Raw genomic sequence first — 19,808 nt, forward strand, 5'->3', positions numbered from 1 at the left:
ACTTCAAGTATTTAAATGGCACTTTAAAAAAAAAAGACTGTATTTATTTATTTGACAGACAGAGATCACAAGCAGGCAGAGAGGGAAGCAGAGAGAGGGGGAAGCAGGCTCCCCACTGAGCAGAGAGCCCAATTCCAGGCTTGATCCCAGAATCTTGGGATCATGACCCGAGCCGAAGGCAGAGGCTTTAACCCACTGAGCCACCCAGGCGCCCCTAAATGGTAGTCTTATCACAACTTCATAATGTATCTAGTCACCCATCACCTAGTCACTGAGGCAAATTTAATTCCAATTTGGAAAAATTAATTTTTTTTATTGAATTCACGGTAAAACTGATGTAGCTGCTGTTTGTCTTAAAAAGAAAACTGAACATAACAGAAAATAAAGACAACACTGTTAGTTCTAATATTGAGAATTCCCTTCCCTTTCAAATGTAGGCAGGAAAGGATCAAAAAGTTAAATGCCTTACTCAGTGCACCACCCTTTTTGATTTCTTGGTGAAGACTACCTTTACAAATGAAGAAAACCTGAATCTGGAAAGGAAGATAGTATCAAATGGAAAATTAATGCTTAAAAAAATTAATGCTCAAAAACAACCTTCAATGCTTAAAAAAACTCAGTATACTATACCTTCTCTGGAATTACAAATTAGAATATAAAACCCACTATTAAAAACTATAAATATGGGCGCCTTGGTGGCTCAGTTGGTGAATCAACTGCCTTTGGCTCGGGTCATGATCCTGGAGTCCCGGGATGGAGTCCCCCATAGGGCTCCCAGCTCCACAGGGAGACAGCTTCTCCCTCTGACCTTCTCCCCTCTCCTGCACGCTCTTTCAAATAAATCTTTAAAAGGGGGGGGGGGGCCTGGGTGGCTCAGTGGGTTAAAGCCTCTGCCTTCAGCTTGGGTCATGATCTCAGGGTCCTGAGATCAAGCCCCACATCGGGCTCTCTGCTCAGCAGGGGCCTGCCCTCCCCCGCCCCCGCCTCTCTACCTCCCTCTCTGCCTACTTGTGATCTCTGTCAAATAAATAAATAAAAATCTTTAAAAAAAAAAAAAAACCACTATAAATATGGGGTGCCTGGGTGGCTCAGTCATTAAGCATCTACCTTCAGCTCAAGTCATGATCCCAGGGTCCTGGGATCCAGCCCCACATCCAGCTCCCTGTTCAGCGGGAAGTCTGCTTCTCCCTCTCCCACTCCCCCTGCCTGTATTCCCTCTCTCGCTGTCTCTCTCTCAAATAAATCTGTAAAAAAGTAAAATAAACTATAAATGTGGGGAAACTGGTATGTAACAGCTAATGAGTACAGGATTTCTTTAGGACTGAGAAAAAGTTTTTAAATTGTGGGACATAGTTGCAGTTTTGTGACTACACTGAAAACAAACTGTACGCTTTAAATGGGTTGACTGTAAATTAAGTGAATTCTCTCTCAATAAAACTATAAACTAATTGAGGGGTGCCTGGGTGGCTCAAAGGGTTAAAGCCTCTGCCTTCAGCTCAGGCCATGAGCCCAGGGTCCTGGGATGGAGCCCACTGGGCTCTCCGCTCAGGGGAGAGATTGCTTCCCCCCTCTCTCTACCTGCCTCTCTGCCTATTTGTGATCTCTGTCAAATAAATAAAATCTTTAAAAAAAAAAACACTATAAACTAATTGAGAAGGGGACATCAAACCACGTTTTAGTATGGGAGATGAATTTTCAGGGAAGCACCTGGTCCAGGTCTAAATAAGGGGCAGAAATTTTACAAGTGGAAGGAAAATGTTTTGAGTCTCTGAGCAGCAAGTTCACTGGAGGGAGCAATCTAGTTTAGCTACCCAAGTGCGGGAAGGGTGATCAAAGTTATGGGGGGAAAAAATGGGCCTTTGAACAGAAGCCTTTGGAAGGGCCACGTGGCAAATAAGAGAACCCAGAAAATAAGCTTCCTAAAAGATTTTGCCCCAAGAGGATAATGGATTGAAAAGTACCTCTACATTCAAAAAAGCATACTCTACCCAAGGAGAGACCTGAGTGAGTCATGATTTTTTAGAGTTGTGTCTATACTGGTCCCTTAACTTACTATAGGTTCTAGAAGTCAAAGTGAGCCCCTGAGTCATTCATTAACAATTGCGGCCAACACCCTGGTTGGAACGTATTAACTGTGAAAGTGGAACGCTGTTAGGTGTGGACGTGCAGAGAATGAAGAAAGAGAATGACACAACATAGCTCAACATACTGAAACGATGTGAAAATCCAACGTGAGCGCAAAAGCATCAGGACGACACTGACTTCATTTAGTATTTTTCTGGTAGCTGTGCCTTCCAGGCGGAGCACGAACCTCTCTCCGGTGCTGAGGCTCCCTCTCTTCCGGGTGCTGCCCCGCCCCCACTCACGTGGGATTCTGGCCGCTCCATCTTCAGGCCGCCAGCAAACGCCAGAACCCGTTTAATTCAACTAACTTAATAGGCGCCTACTGTGTGCAAAGGTCCGAACTCTGCCGTAGGCTGAAAAAACGGCAGTACGCCCTGGGCCTGGACTCTGCCCTCTAAAACAAGAACTCGGTACACTATATATCCCAGGCCTGCCTTCCCTCCAGTTCCTACCCATGCCCTCTACTGGTACGAGTACCAGCTCAGAGCCCTCACTCAACCCGCAGGCCACCGGGTAAAGGCCTTGCCGCTGGTGCAGACCCTCACGGGGAGTCGCAGCCAGTAGTGACCTGACACCCAGCGGGGGGTTCCTACCCACTGGGCTCTTGCTCCAAACAGAGGTGACTCCCCGGCTCGTGTTCCCCAAACCGCGAGGGTCGGAAACCAGAGCAAGCGCTACATCCCCTCCCCCACCCCCACCCCGTGCACGCGGCCGGACTGGCCCACACTCACGGCGTGCAGCGGTCGCTGTACTCATTAGCGATCGTCTCGATGCCGCCGGCGCGGGCCACAGCGACGTAGCAGCTCTGGAAGCCCAGGTCTATGCCCACCACCGACATGGCGCCGGCTACAGTTCGGGCTCGAGCCCAGGTCCGGCCGGCGAAACAGGACACGGACCCCGGCGGAGCAGGCGCGCGGAGTGAGGGCCGCGTGGGCCGGGGGGCCGGGGCTAGCGGAGGACGTGAGGTAGTCCTCGCGGGCTCCTAAGTCCCTGGGAAGGGAGCGGCAGCGGAGAGCGCTGCTCAGGCCGGCTCCGGCTCAGCGGCCGCAGAGGGGACGCCGGTAGCGGGGGCGGAGAAGATCTCGAAAGATCTCGTCGCGACGAGACTAAAGCAGTAGCGCGAGAACTGAGAAGGAAAGGAATGTTCTCGCGAGACCTCGGCTCAGTCGCTTTTCCTTCTGAGGTTCCGCCCCCAATTACGACAAGCATACGTCACGCTCAGGTAGGAGAAGCTCGGAAGGGGTTCAGCGGTTGAAAGATGGTTGGGAGGTCAATTGAGCCTGCGCACGGAGCCCGCCGCAACGACTCCCCACGGCGGGAAAAAGCAGTGAGGCGTCTCCCCTTACAGAAGAAAGTGGGAAAGCCAGGTTGAGGCAAAATACTGAAGAGGCGCCATTGACCTACTTCCGCTGTTTCTCTTTATCAAAGAAACTTCCGGTGATAGGAACTCTTGCGCCCCGATTTGTGTTGCGCTCCCAAAATGGCGGCGCAAGCTAGTCTTCAAAGTCCAGAGCGCCCTCCCCTCTGGTCTCTATGGGGTAGGTCCGCTGGTAGAGGACAAGGCCGCCCTTGAAATGTGGTCTAGAGGAGGGCCTTAGGTAGGGGCTCTGTCGAAGTCCAAGACAGCGCCCTCTCCAGCGGAGGGCAGGAATCCTCTCTGTCCCACCGCCGAGGTTTCTTTTCACTCAGCTCTGCCTCACCGTTCTCTAAGACGTTTGCGTCCTTAGAGCCTACGGAGGGGCCAACAATACTTAAACCTTGAAATCCCCAGCACGTTCCAAGCACCTGTCCTGAGGTGAATGCAAGGGATACAGAGGGATGATAGGCTTCCTAGGTCGGCCCAGACCGGCCAATGACAGGATTACTCGAGGCTAAAGAATCTTGAACTTTAGGGCCCCTCACCAGTGTTCCAGGAGCAAACAGGAAGCCTGCTTGCCTTTGGAAAGCAACTCCTATATAATAAGAATTTCTGATAAACGGAGAGGTTTCAGTGGGGGAATCTGGATCTCCCAAATCTCCAGTAATTTGCTGTGATTTTTTTTTTGTCCTACACATTTATTTTGTGACTTTTTAAAGATTTTTTATTTATTTATTTGACAGAGAGAGAGATCATAAGTAGGCAGAGAGGCAGGCAGAGAGGGGGGTGGGGGAAGCAGGCTCCCCGCCGAGCAGAGAGCCCAATGCGGGGCCGGATCCCAGGACCCTGGGATCATGACCCGACCGGAACATAAGGCAGGGGCCTAATCCACTGAGCCACCCAGGCACCCCTATTTTGTTGACTTTTTTTTTTTTTTTTTTTTTTCAGATTATTTATTTATTTGGCAGACAGAGATCACAAGTAGGCAGAGAGGCAGGCAGAGAGAGAGAAGGAAGCAGGCTCCCTGCGGAGCAGAGAGCCCAATGCCAGGACCCTGGGATCATGACCTGAGCTGAAGGCAGAGGCTTAACCCACTGAGCCACCCAGGCGCCCCTATTTTGTTGACTTTTTTAAGGGTATAGATGTATATGCTTCAATCCCTCAAAACCTGAATCCCACTGGTCACGAGGATAGCTAAAAAACTAAAAGGAATCCCAGTACAAGGTGGCAAGTGTTATGCACAAAATGGGAGTTAAAGATCTCTATCTTAAGGCTAGAACAATTGGATCGTTTAATGAATGAGCCAAGAAGAAAGTGCATTTTCTCAACTCTGCATTACCTGCCCCACAGAGCCCCACCTCACCCCCCCACACACACCTCAGTCTCCTGGAGCAATGCCCAAAGGCCAGATTGTTTGCCTTTACATTTCCAAATTACCACACATTTCTTAATGTTTTGGCTAAACCAGTCGTACTTTGTCTTCAAAACCGAGTAGTCTTCAAAACCAAGTACTGAGTGCTACCTAAGGTAGGAGATTGAGGGAGATGGGTAATAGTGGAGGCAGCAAGAAGAGGCCTTTGGACAAAGAGAACAGGGATGAACAGATACTCTATACCCCTGTTCGTAGCATTATTGACAATAGCCAAAAGGTGAAAACAACCCAAATAATCACTGATGCATGAATGAATTTTTAACATGGTATATACATGTGATGGAATATTATTCAGCCTTAAAAAGGAACAAAACTTTTAACACCTGTTACATAATGGATGAACTTTAAAAATATTATGCCAAGTGAAAGAAGTCAGACAGGAAAGGACAAATTTTGTTTGATTCAATTATATGAGGAAACTTTAGAGGACACTTCAGCAACCAATCTGAACTATGGAAACCTGAATAACATAGGAGGGCCTGCAGTGACCCCCAATCCTCTGGCTGATACAAACATGCCCATTAGGTGACCCACCTCAAAATAGCCATAAGCCCTAGCTGAATGATGGGTTACTTAGATCCAGACACAGTTACCAAAAAAGGAAAATTCCATGTGTTCCCATACTCTCTCACCTTCCCTTTTTAACTACAGCCCCCCACCACTGCAGACTGACTCTGTTTTGCTGTCCTGCCCACCACTTCATTGTGGTGTTTTTCAGTAAATTTCTACCTCCCTTGTTCTGCCTTGGGTGAATTCTTTCACCACCAGCCTCCACCTGGTAGGACTGCCCCACGTTTGGCGGCCCCCATCCAATTGGCAGAGGCACAGAAATCAGAATAGGCAAATTCATAGAGAAAATAAAATAGTGGCTACCAAGGGCTTGAGAGAAGGGAAATGAAGAGTTACTGTTTTTTGTTTGTTTTTAAGATCTTATTTATTTATTTGACACAGAGAGAGCACAAGTAGGCAGATAGGCAGGCAGAGGGAGAAGGGGAAGCAGGCTCCCTGCTGAGCAGAGAGCCCAATGCAGGGGATGCAGGGCTCAGTCCCAGGACCCTGGGATGGTGACCTAAGCCAAAGGCAGAGGCTTAACCCACTGGGCCACCCACGTGCCCCTGTTTAATGGGCACAAAGTTTCAGTTTAGGATGATGAAAAAGTTCTGGAGATGGATAGTACTAGTGATCACACAACAGTACAAATGTACTTACTGCCACTGATTTGTATACTACAAGATGGTTAAAATAATAAATTTTGTTCTGTGTATTTTACCACAATACAAAGGTTAAAAAAAAATTGACCTTGACCTCTTTCTACCTTATATTTGTCTCCTACCTAGGATGATATCCATGAATGCCAAGAACAGTATGGGCCTTCATGATGACAGAGAGTCCTGTGTCTGTCGGCTCTGCATTACAAACACTGGGCAAACAGAGGCCAGGCTGCTACAGGCTGAAGTGAGTTTACCTAAAATGTCATGAGGTCGGGATGCCTGGGTGGCTCAGTGGGTTAAGGCCTCTGCCTTCAGCTCGGGTCATGATCCCGGGGTCCTGGGATCGAGCCCCACATCGGGCTCTCTGCTCAGCGGGAAGCCTGCTTCCCCTTCTCTCTCTCTCTGCCTGCCTCTCTGCCTGCTTGTGATCTCTATCAAATAAGTAAAATCTTAAAAAAAAAAAAAAAAAAAAACTTGAATTAAAAAAAAAAAAATGTCACTAGGTCTGGGAGCACCTGGGTGGCTCAGTTGGTTAAGAGTCTGACTTCAGGGGCGCCTGGGTGGCTCAGTGGGTTGGGCCTCTGCCTTCAGCTCAGGTCATGCTCTCAGGGTCCTGGATCGAGCCCCACATCAGGCTCTCTGCTCAGCGGGGAGCCGGCTTCCCTGTCTCTCTCTCTGCCTGTTTCTCTGCCTACTTGTGATTTCTCTCTCTATCAAGTAAATAAAAAAATAAAAAAAATAAAAAAAGAGTCTGACTTCAGCTCAGGTCACGATCTTGGGGTCATAGGATAGAGCCCCATGTCAGCCTCTCCGCTCAGCAGCAAGTCTGCCTGTCTCTCTTTCTCTGCCCCTCCCCTGACTTGTTCTCTCTCTCTCTTTTTCTCTCTCAAATAGATTAATAAACAATCTTTAAAAATAAAATATCACTAGGTCCGGGTTATGAACTCTGTCTCTGCCTTCCTTCTAGAATGTGGGAGGCCTCCCCAGCCTTTAACTGAACTGGCAAAAAAGTACAACCATATCTTTTTTGTGTTCCACGATCATACCTACCTACCTTATCTGCCTTGGCTCCGCTTTCAGTATAAAATACCATTGGCCCTATCAATCTTTTTAATGATTTATCCTTCTCAAAATAAAACATAACATCAGTCATGGAGAGTACTCATCCTGCTATAAATAGTTCCCTGGATCATCAAACTTATAGCTCAAGAGGCTATTCTGGGATATTTAAGTAAATGAAGTCAGAAAAAGCTATTTAAGAATTCTGAAAAACCTAGGGGCACCTGGGTGGCTCAGTGGGTTAAAGCTTCTGCCTTCAGCTCAGGTCATGATCCCAGGGTCCTGGGATCAAGCCCCACATCAGGCTCCATCTGCTCATCGGGGAGCCTGCTTCTTCCCCCTCTCTCTCTCTGCCTGCCTCTCTGCGTACTTGTGATCTCTGTCAAATAAATAAATAAATAAATAAGAATTCTGAAGAACCTAAAGTGACAAGTTTCCAGGAATCACAACTGTGAAGCAATGAAGTTGCCAGAACATTTTATGTTGAAGGCATCGTGGTTGCAGCACAACTTCCTTTCATTCAGCAGAGCATCTTGAGAATTTTAGAAGGAGGAAGTTGTTGCATGCCTTTCTCTGGTACAGTGATTAAATTTAGTTCTAAGCAACCAGGAAGGTGTTTGTTTTAAATATGCAGGGTTAACAGACTGCCCTACATGAGACAAAAGATTTTCAGTTGGGAATTCATAATCTTCCCTGCCAAGTGTCCGGTGGAACTAGGTCCTAAACTCTGGAGCAGCTTCTGCAATTCTTTGCTTCAAGAGGAAGGTACAAACTCTCATAAAGGTGGTTTTGGGCCTTTGTGATATCACACTGAGTGGACTAAGTGCCCTTAACCCAGCCAGTACTCCCTTCTTAAACTCTAAAATTCTAACAACTCAATAATAATTGTAATTACCTCATCTCTAGATTCTACAGCATGTGCCAGACCTTGTGCTGGGTGATTTGGATATCATAATTCAATTAATCTTCATAGCAAAACCATGCAGGTAGATATTATTTTCCAATTTGATAGATGAGAAAACAGACCTGGTGAGGTTAAGGAACTGGTTCAAGGTTACACAGCTTTTAAAACTCCTGACTTCGACATTGGTCTCCTATAACTATGCCCCTATTTTCTTTAAGTTCATGTTCTTAGTAAAAGGGTCACTACACTGAATATGGAAACACAAAAGAGTAACAGGAGTAAAAAAAAAAGAAGAAGAAGAAGAAGAAGAGGAGGAGGAGGAGAAATGACTCAACCAGTCATTCATTGTTGACATTTTGGAATACATTTCTCCCTTTCACTATTTTTGTTACATAGGATGTTTGAATTGGGTTGCGCTTTTTTGACATTAGGTTAAATCAACCCTTCCCAAACTGTGTTCCATGGGACAGTGTTCCATGAGATAATAACAGATTAATATTGCCATTTTACAGACACTGATAAGTCCTATAGAAAATCTGTTTAATCATAAATAAAAGTATAAACATAAGAAATACTGTTTAAGGAATAGGAGAGCACAATTAAGTCTCCTTTTCTCCTCAAGTATTTTTCTAATCCTAATACTCTTTTGATATAAAAACTATCATTATAATTCACTTGTAAGTCCAAATTGGCTGAAATGTTAGGGTTGTTCCTCATTCTATCAAACTGCTTACATAGTAGTACCATGATCTCATTCCGAAGTCCTTCCCCAAACCCCCACTTTTTTGTCCTTATTTGGTCTGATGACAGTTATTTTATGTCTCCCGGTGCCATTATCAATCCCAGTCCTTTTCCTCTTTCTAATCTTAACACGATGAATGAACTTTGCACAGATTTCTCTAGGCCGCACAAGCTGATACCATCATGAAAATGTAACCCCTTTATCTAGATCCCTTAATCAACAACCACTTTTCTGGCCTGACTCACAATGTCCTTACCTACTGGCTGAAGCCTCTCTTCAACCAGCCACAGACTCAACTCGGTCTTCTCCCACTTCTAGTAGCCAACATTCCAGCTCCACCCCAATATCCTGCCTGTGAAATTGGTCCTCTGAGAGCACAAACATGATTCTGACCTGCTCAGTCCAACTTTGCTGGGGTTTGTCCTGTTCCTGAGCATTAGGGGACCCCCAGGGAGATATTTTGCCATAGGAACAGCTGCCATCTCATTTCTACAAATTATGGAATTTTCTTTAGAAGAGCTTTTTTTTTTTTTTTTCCTTTTAAGATTTTATTTATTCATTTGACAGAGATCACAAGTAGGCAGAGAGGCAGGCAGAGAGAGAGAGGAGGAAGCAGGCTCCCTGCTGAGCAGAGAGTCGGATATGGGGCTCAATACCAGGACCCTGGGATCACGACCCGAGCTGAAGGCAGAGGCTTTAACCCACTGAGCCACCTAGGCACCCCTTTACAAGAGCTTTCATCTTAACTATCAAATTCATCAGGACTCAGTATATCCTATGCTGGATGGTTTCCCTTCAGCTAAAGACAACTCATTTCTCATGACAGAATGTTCTTTGCTTCTCACTCTAAAACTCAAAAGAAAATGATTTTTAAAGGCCCTGTGACCTCTGATAATAATTTACTCTTTAGATTTCCTGATTCAAAAGGAATCTGGAGCTTGGATTGTGAATATTTGTAATTTGATTAAGAATCAGTGTTACGGGGACGCCTGGGTGGCTCAGTTGGTTGGACGACTGCCTTCAGCTCAGGTCATGATCCCGGGGTCCCGGGATCGAGTCCCACATCGGGCTCCCAGCTCCATGGGGAGTCTGCTTCTCCCTCTGACCTTCTCCTAGCTCATGCTCTCTCTCACTGTCTCTCTCTCAAATAAATAAATAAAATCTTTAAAAAAAAAAAAAAGAATCAGTGTTACTATGAACAGTGTTACTATGAACAAGCTCATGTGGCATCCTGCCCGTACATTGCTTCATAACCAGAGGAGGACCATTTATTTTCGTGTTGACATGTAGTTAATGTTCAAATGCAATGTGAGTTCAAAATCTAAATATATCACAGACGATTACAGTTTGCAACTAAATGCCAGCAGTGTAAGCCCTAACTCAGAGGAGAGTGACTAACATGTTTTCTTGGCAATGGCAGAGGAATCCATCCTATGGTCAAAGGCAGCAGCAACAAGCTAAAACAAGAGTGGGAACAATCTGAGCTCACCAGAAGTATCAGAATTTCTTTTCCAGACGAGACAAAGACAAGTCTGAGAAAGGTGACCAGAAGAAGCTTCCATAATGGAGATATGATGAAACAAAAAGCAAGATAAGAACTTTGAGTATTCTTCAAATATTTTGAAAAAATAAGGTACTTAGCAGAGAACAGAAATGTGCTTAGTAAGTCATTCTTCAAAACCGGATGACCAGCCCTTTAAGAATATGATTTAGTCTATTAAATATGAATATATTTTGTTGGGACGCCTGGGTGGCTCAGTTGGTTGGGCAGCTGCCTTCGGCTCAGGTCATGATCCCAGCGTCCTGGGATCGAGTCCCACATCGGGCTCCTTGCTCATCGGGGAGCCTGCTTCTCCCTCTGCCTCTGCCTGCCATTCTATCTGCCTGTGCTTGCTCTCTCTCCCTCTCTCTCTCTGACAAATAAATAAATAAAATCTTTATAAAAAATAAATAAATAAATAAATACATATGAATATATTTTGTGACATTTCCACTAAAGGCAAAAGTTTACTTTTAAAGAAAGAGTAGTGGCTTAGGGCTTCTTCTTCAAAAGTTAAATACCCGGGGCGCCTGGGTGGCTTGGTAGGTTAAGCCTCTGCCTTCAGCTCAGCTCATGATCTCAGCTCATGATCTTAGGGTCCTGGGATCAAGCCCCACATTGGGCTCTCTGCTCAGCGTAGAGCCTGCTTCCCCCTCTCTCTGTTCCTGCCTCTCTGCCTACTTATTCTCTCTCTCTCTCTCTGTCAAATAAATAAATAAAATCTTAAAAAAAAAATAGTGAAATACCCTTCCAAAGTTGGGGGAACACAGTGACAACTTGGCATCTCTATATAAATGAACAGGAAGTATAACCACATAGTGGAGAGGAAGTTCACGAATGGCTCCTCCACTCCCCCCACCTCCCACTTTGGCAAGCCAAAGTCCACCCGCACCTGTGTACACACACACATACATGCAATTCAGCATTTACTTTGATTGCTTAGGTGAGTGTCTTTCCCTTGAATGTTCTGTGGAATTTTCTAAAGCATGTAACCCATTTTCATTGCAATATATGAGAGTTGCCTTGTGAAGCAGGGCTAGCCACTTGCCCCTCCTCTGTGAGGAGTTCTCTTCACTGAAGATGTGGTTGCTGGTGGCAGAACCATACTGTCAAAACTGCAAAAGAGAACACAACATAATGAAGCAGTAATAATAACTGTGAAACTTGTACCAGAAAAGACAAAGACAAACAGAAATAAAAGTCTAGAAACAAACCCAAGTATGAGAATTTAGCATATGATACATGGCATTTCAAACGAGTCATGAAGAAGGCGATTTGCAGACACTACCTAACCATCTGGGAAAATAATTTAGATCCCTACCTCAAACCACATACACAAGAATATATTCCCGGTAAGTAAAATAGTGAAAGGTTTATAAGTTAAATTTCAAAAATAAAACCATATAATTACCAGGAAAAAAGGTGATTACATACATATACATATATATCTATGTAAACACAGACATACAGTGAACTTTTAGAAGCATAACACCAAAAGACAAAAACAGTAAAAGATAGAAAACGGAATGCAAAAATGACCATCAACAAAATTAAGGGCAATAAATACAAAATTAAGAAAGTCTACCCAAAATCTGGAGATAAGGAAAAAAGATTACTGCTTGCTCTTTCAGTATCTTATTAAGACATTGTTTATTGAGGGACGCCTGGGTGGCTCAGTTGGTTAAGCGGCTGCCTTTGGCTCAGGTCATGATCCCAGTGTCCTGGGATCGAGTCCCACATCCGGTTCCTTGCTCAGCAGGGAGCCTGCCTCTCCCTCTGCCTCTGCCTGTGCTCACTCTCTCTGACAAATAAATAAAATCTTTAAAAAAAAAAAAAGACATTGCTTAATGAACTTACCTAAGGGACCTATGATTTTCTAGGAAAAATGTAACTTTGACTTGCCATTTTCTGTTGATTAGGGCCCAGACTGTAAAATTAGACCTTAACTTTACCAAAGATTGATAAAGTGCAAACGGTGTTTGTATGGGAGAGATGCAAATGATTTCTGTCTGGTGGAAAAGATATTTCCAAAGACTATTCTTTTATTGCCGGGTAGAAAAATAAGTTTTGCATTTAATTTAGCATTCTGACTTCAGTATTCTTTCCTTCACTTCAGCCTCTTGAGTTCTTCAATGAATCAGCTGGTCCTCTCATTAATTAGTTACATAAATCACTGACACATGTATGTTTTTACATTTTTAAAAATCATACTTGGAAAAAAATCATATTTTGTCCAGAAAGTTAACCATAGAATTGCCATATGATCCAGCAATTTTACTCCTACTTATACACATAAAGGAATTAAAAGCAAGGACTCAAACAGATATTTGTACAGCAATATTTACAGCAGTATTATTCCAATAACCCAAATGTGGACACAAACCAAGTGTCCATCAACAGGTGAATGGATAAACAAAATATAGGATACACATATAGTGGAGTATTATTCAGCCATAAAACAGGAATGAAATGCTGATACAGGCTACAATATGAATAAACCTTGAAAACTTTGTGCTAAGTGAAATAAGTCAGACACAAAAGGACAAAGATAGTATGATTCCACATACATGGGGTACATAAACAAATTCACAAAACATAAAATAGAGACACCCAGGGGATGTGGGGAGGAGCAAATCCAGAATTACTTTTTAATGGGTACAGAGTTTCTGTTTGGGATGGCGAGAAAGTTCCGGAAATCATTAGTGGTGATAGTTACACAACATTCTGAATACACGTAATGTCATCCCCTTGTACACTTAAAACTGGTTAAAATGGTAAGTTTTATGTTACATATATTTTACCACAATAAAAAAATTTATTCTTTTTCAACTTTGGAAAGAAATATTCTTAATATATATGACATCAAAGAGGCAATATTCTGGGGCACCTGGGTGGCTCAGTGGGTTAAGCCTCTGCCTTTGGCTCAGGTCTTGGTCTCAAGGCCCTAGGATAGAGCCCTGCATGGGGCTCTCTGCTCAGCGGGGAGCCTGCTTCACCCCTCTCTCTGCTTACCTTTCTGCCTACTTGTAATCTCTTTCTCTGTCAAATAAATAATCTTTAAAAAAAAAAAAAAAAAAGAGGGGTGCCTGGGTGGCTCAGTAGGTTAAAGCCTCTGCCTTCAGCTCAGGTCATGGTCTCTGGGTCCTGGGATCAAGCCCCACATCGGGCTCTCTGCTCAGCAGGGAGCCTGCTTCCCTCTCTCTCTGCCTGCCTCTGCCTACTTGTGATCTGTCTGTCAAATAAATAAAATCTTTAAAAAAATAATTTTTTTTTTTAAAAAGAGGCAATATTCTTGATCTATGCACAGTTGTTATAAGTCAATCAGAGAAAAATAGACCAAAGATCAGAAGACAAAATTCAATAAAGAATGAATACAAATGACTAATAAACACATCGTGCTCAACCTCACTTGGAATTTCTAAAAGAGTTAATTAAAACAATAATGTAATTACATTTTCCCAAACCATATTGGAAAAAAATTACATTAGAAAGTACTGGCAAAGGCATGTGAGAAATCATGATCTGTTCAGACTTCCCAGAGAGCATTTTGGGAAATATGTATACCCTGTGACAATATTTGTATTTCAAAAATATACCTTCCAAAAATGGTAGGCAAGCATGCTTCCCATGGGTATACAAGAGAGAGAAGATAGTAGACTGTTTAAGGTACTGTAGCCCTATAACCTGTGCTTGAGTACCAGTTACACCAGAAGTGCTGGAGTGCCTTTAGGCAAATGGCTTAATACTCTCTAAGCCTCAGTTTCCTCACCTGAAAAATGGAGGAAATAATAAGATCTATCTCATAGGGTTGATATAATGATTAAATAAGACAGTTAATATAAAATACGCATTGCCTGACACATAATGAGTTATCAAGAATTGTTACAGTGGTACCTACCTTGCTCAGAAGAGTGTGAGACTCTTGATCTCAGGGTTGTATATCTGAGCCCCACGTTGGGTGTAGAGATTACTTAAACACAAAATTTTTAAGAGAAAAAAAAAATTAGAGATGGTTGTTATTGTTGTTGCTCTAACAGGATATTGCATGAGATTTTTCCCAGTTGTCAAAGAATTGGTGATTAGGCCCATAGATGAGAATTAAAAAGTGCTCACTAATCCCCACCCTTAAGAAAATTGCCAGTAGGTGGGGCGCCTGGGTGGCTCAGTGGGTTAAAGCCTCTGCCTTCCGCTCAGGTCATGATCCAGGGTCACCGGATGGAGCCCCCCATCAGGCTCTCTGCTCAGCGGCGAGCCTGCTTCCTCCTCTCTCTATGCCTGCCTCTCTGCCTACTTGTGATCTCTGTCAAATAAATAAATAAATAAATAAATAAATCTATTAAAAAAAAGAAAGAAAAGAAAAGAAAGAAAGAAAATTGCCAGTAGGGGTGCCTGGGTAGCTCAGCGGGTTAAGCCTCTGCCTTCAGCTAAGGTAATGGTCTCAGGGTCCTGGGATGGCGCTCCACATCGCATCACGCTCTCTGCTCAGCAGGGAGTCTGCCTCTCCTTCTCTCCCTGCCTGCTGCTCTGCCTACTTGTGATCTCTCTCTCTCTCTCTGTCAAATAAATAAATAAATAAAATATTTTAAAAGAAAAAAGAAAATTGCCAGTAACTGGAATCAGCCAACTTCCCCACCAGAGGACACAGAAACAGCCTAGGTATTTCCAGCCTCCTCCCCATTCCAACCACCTCAACCCTCTAGTCTCTGTAGAACAAGTGGGAAGGAGTGAAGGGGAGATGGGGAATTTGCTTTGGGGAGAGTACAGAATTACTTCGAGGTAAAAATGGAAGGTGTGGTCTCCCAAGAAAAGACAAGTAAGAAGGAGACTCTTGTAAAGACTAAAGAGAGGGGGGCATCTGGGTGGTTCAGTTGGTTAAGCATCTGCCTTCAGCTCAGGTCATGATCCCAGGGTCCTGGGATTGAGCCCTACATCGGGCTCCCTGCTCAGTGAAGAGCCTGCTTCCCCCTCTCTGCCTGCCTGTCTGCATATTTGTGCTTTCTCTGTCTGTCAAATAAATAAATAAAAATCTTTAAAAAAGAAACAAAGAAAGAAAGAAAAAGAAAAAATAAACATTTTATTGGGGGAGCATTTATTATATTGGAGGATGGGTATTTACCATTTCTCACTTTCTGAAGCGTTTTACAAGGTGACATGTAAGGACTGTGGACAGAGGGGTCTTGATTTGAGATGAAGTAAGGGAGATTAGTAATTGCCAGAGAGAGATAGGGAGCAGTCACTTCAGCTACATGTGACTACCTTCCACTGAAGCCTATACACCTTTTGTAAGACACTGGGTATGACAGGATTTCTGGGAGTTACCTGCAAGGGGCATGCAGCTTCAAATATCCCAGTATGACCTGAGGTAGGAACAAAGAGAAGCTTAAGAGGAATCAAACCATCCAATATAGAGTAATCTATGAATTACCTCAGAGCCTGGATAATGGAGCCAAGTTTATTAAGTTCTCTAAGGGCGCTGAAGCTCTCAGAAATCACAAAGATTTCACCAATAGCTGCCTAATTAAATTACTTTTGTCCAACTAACTATAAAGTGGAATCCTGATCCTTCACAGGATGGGGTTTCTCTGTTTCCCTACCAGCAGTTGGACTGGTGAAATGGAAAGGTGAAGCATTTCAAAACCCTTAAGTGTTCTTTAGACTCTAGGGCTTCCAGTCTGTATTTGCTTCTTTGGGCACCAACTGGTCCAAGGAGTCAGATTTCCCTGGGACGTTGTTATGGGAGGGCTGTTTCCTCCCCATGCGGATTCATAGACCACGAGGCCTTAAAGCTCTTAGGTGGTGGGAGCAGAGAGATCTGTGATTTCCAAATCACAGTAAGCCCAATTTGGCCTTGAAGTAGAATGGGAGAGTGGCAAGTACCTTGAAAAAAATTGTCAAAAAGAATGAGTAGTTTGAAATATTACTAAAGGCTCTTACTATTTGTGGTTTCCATTTTATAGCATTAATTGGAAAGAGGGAGGGGCAATTTTTCTGAGGATGGAAACATCATGTGAGACTCCTCAGACTGTTTCAAGTTCGGGAAAAAGGATTCATGGTAATTTACCAATATTATTACTACAGTGCCATTATTGAATTTTGAACAAAGGTTTGTGTCTTCTTTGGCTTTAAGGAAAAAGTCACACATTTAGCACACTTGGAATTGAACTGTGACCATTTCCCCACTGTAAAACCATTTCTTTGTCTCCCCACTACCCCTTCTCTTCAGCACTCTAACCCAGGCTGAATCACTCAAAGAACCTCCACCCACTGGGCCATAAAGACTGAACTAGAGATAGGCAGATGAACATGGGACCAAGCACATGGCACTGTTCCAAAAATGTATCTCTTGCAGCTGGTGGGAAACTTCCCTTTTGCCTTCTCCATGACAATGTTGAACTTTACCTAAGCCCTGTGTTCCTAGAAAATTGAGACGGTTAAGAAATACCTGTGACCCTTTCATGTTCCAACTTTACTACAAAGAACCACTCTTCCTCATGTGACTTAGATAAGTCCCACTCTTCCTCATGTGACTTAGATAAGTCCCACAGATGACCCCCCTTGTTTACCTATGATAAGGCCAGATAGAAACTCTCAGATTTCCCATTCACCTTGACTCATAAATGATTCTGTGAATTGTCTGTCCTAATGAAACCTGCTAGACAGAAACATTTCCTGTTCAGCTCACTGACTGAGACCCTTTGATTACAAAAACAATCATAACTATAAAATCACCCTACCTGGAAGTTGTCTACTCCTCCCTAGAAAAGTCTCCAGATAAACTACCCTGCTAAAGGTAATGATCTTCAGATCCGGGATGCTCTCCCTATTGTAACACCCTAAATAAAACCAATTTACTTATTGTTTGGTTTTTGTCTTTGACAGGCTGTGGAATTATAAAAATGTGTTACCAAGGTTTTAGTGGCCATATTCCCAGACACAGAGAGGGGTCTGAGGGAATGAGGCTATTACTCAGATGAAAGTAGAGACTAGCTTGTCTTGTAAAAGACACCCCATCCCTGGTTCTGGGCCTAGGTGCCTAGAAATACCCTGCTTTGGCATCGCAGGTATCTATCCACTAAATCACATTGTTTGTTTTTGTTTTGTTTTAAAGATTTTACTTGGGGCACCTGGGTGGCTCAGTCATTAGGCCTCTGCCTCCAGTTCGGGTCATGATCCTGGGGTCCTGGGATCGAGCCCTGCATTGGGCTCCCTGCCTCAGCGGGGAGCGTGCTTCTCTCTCTCCCTGTATCCCCACTCCTAGCTTGTGCTCTCTCTTGCTATCTCTCAAGTAAATAAATAAAATCTTTATGGGGCGCCTGGGTGGCTCAGTGGGTTAAAGCCTCTGCTTTCGACTCAGGTCATGATCCCAGGGTCCTGGGATTGAGCCCTACATTGGGCTCTCTGCTCAGCAGGGGGCCTGCTTCCTCCTCTCTCTCTGCCTGCCTCTCTGCCTACTTGTGATCTCTGTCTGTCAAATAAATAAATCTTTAAAAAAATAAAGAAGATTTTATTTATTTGTCAGAGAGTGAAAGAGAGTGCACACACACAAGCAATGGGAGCAGCAGGCAGAGGGAGAAGCAGGCTCCTCACTGGGCAGGGACCCCAATGGACGAATCCATCCCAGGACCCTGTGATCATGACCTGAGCTGAAGGCAGACACTTAAGTGACTGAGCTACCCAGGCATCCCTTAAGTCCCATTTTTTACACAGTTATTTTGGTTCTGGTTTCTGTCACCCGCAACATGAGTAGCTCTGACTATTAAATCCACCATATTCAAAATTTACCTTGCAAGCACAGTAAGTATATTCATGTAAAAATACTGGGGATTAAAATAAATATTGGGGAGGCACCTGGGTGGCTCAGTGGGTTAAGCCTCTGCCTTCGGCTCGGGTCATGATCTCAAGGTCCTGGGATCGAGCCCCGCATCGGGCTCTCTGCTCAGCGGTGAGCCTGCTTCCTCCTCTCTCTGCCTGCCTCTCTGCCTACTTATGATCTCTCTCTCTCTCTCTGTCAAATAAATAAATAAAATTAAACAAAAAATCTTTAAAAAAAATAAATAAAAAATAAAATAAATACTGGGGATTAAAATTCACTTTGAAGATTTATTAAGGATAAGAAGCCCTTCACGTGAATGTTAACTAGACCTATTGTGGTGTTCTTTTTGCAATACACATCTTGCTCAGTTTATCATGGGGTTACATTCCATAAGGTTACGTCCCAATAAACCCATTGCAAGTTAACAATATTATAAGTCAAAAATGCATTTAATACACCTAACCTACAAAACATCATACCATACCCTAGCAGAACTTAAATATGCTCAGGATACTTACATTAACTAATAGTTGGGCAAAATCATCTAATATAAAGCCTCTTTTATAATAAAGCATTGAATGTCTCATGTATTTTATTGAGTACTTCACTAAAAGTGAAAAGCAATGGTTCTATAGATAGGAACTTACAACTGTAAGTCTGTCAGTTGCCTTCACCATCATGTGGCTGACTGGGAGCGATGGCTCACTGACACTGCCCAGCATTAAGAGAGAATATCACATCTGGGAAAAGATCAAAATTCAAAATCTGAAGTACAGTTTCTAGGAAATGCATACCTCTTTCACACTATTGTAAAACTGAAAAATTGTAAGTCAAGCCATAGTAAGTTGGACACCATCTGTACAAATACGGAATCATTATGTTGAATACTTGAAAGAAATGTTATATGACAATTATACTCCCCCACTAAAAAAAGCCATACACTTCATGACATACACTTCTTTTTTTAATATTTTTATTTATTTATTTGACAGACAGATCACAAGTAGGCAGAGAAGCAGGCAGAGAGAGGAGGACGCAGGCTCCCCACTGAGCACAGAGCCCGATGTGGGGCTCCATCCCAGGCCCCTGGGATCATGACCTGAGCCGAAGGCAGAGGCTTTAACCCACTGAGCCACCCAGGTGCCCCATGACATCCACTTTTAAATGGGTTCATGAAACTTCAGTGAAGAAATGGGAAAGGGGGCATCTGGGTGGCTCACTCCGTTAAGTGTCTGCCTTCGGCTCAGGCGGTGATCCCAGCATCTTGGGATCAATTCCTACGACAGGCTTCTTGCTTAGCCTGGAGTCTGCTTCTCCCTCTCCCTCTGCCTGCCACTCGCCTTACTTATGCTCAGTCTCTCTGTCAAATAAATAAATAAGGTCTTTAATAAAGAAGAGGAAGAAAGAAATGGAAAAGAAACAGTATTTCTTAAATGCAGAGAAAGATCAATGAATGTCACAAAAATTGTCCTGATCTAACATGTGTTGGATGGAAAGCTATAACACCTGAAGTGGACAAGATTTACAGATGCTAGTAATACTTGGAAATTTGAAGCAAATCTTAACCATCTCCAAAGTTAATTCACATTTTACCAAATTCTCAAAAGACTGATAAAGACTAGATGG

At 43.5% G+C, this 19,808-nt stretch overlaps 1 protein-coding gene across 3 annotated transcripts in view; it reads right to left on the reverse strand.

Annotated features, from left to right (window-relative positions):
• LOC111140823 (heat shock protein family A (Hsp70) member 4) overlaps positions 1-19,808 on the reverse strand; it is a 77,391-nt gene that overhangs the window by 48,508 nt on the left and 9,075 nt on the right. The window contains exon 1 of one of the 3 annotated variants that reach the window (XM_022493016.1): positions 2,856-3,186. The exons of 1 other annotated variant lie outside the window; for it this stretch is intronic. In XM_022493016.1, the coding sequence (XP_022348724.1) occupies positions 2,856-2,962 (107 nt within the window). In that variant the 5' untranslated portion in view covers positions 2,963-3,186. Of the gene's footprint in view, positions 1-2,855; positions 3,187-19,808 lie in introns of those variants that run through there. One more of the 3 variants, XM_022493017.1, reaches the window with a different exon arrangement.

This window comes from Enhydra lutris, unplaced genomic scaffold (assembly GCF_002288905.1).
Source record: "Enhydra lutris kenyoni isolate GAN:26980312 unplaced genomic scaffold, ASM228890v2 scaffoldscaffold5, whole genome shotgun sequence".
NCBI lineage: Eukaryota > Metazoa > Chordata > Mammalia > Carnivora > Mustelidae > Enhydra > Enhydra lutris.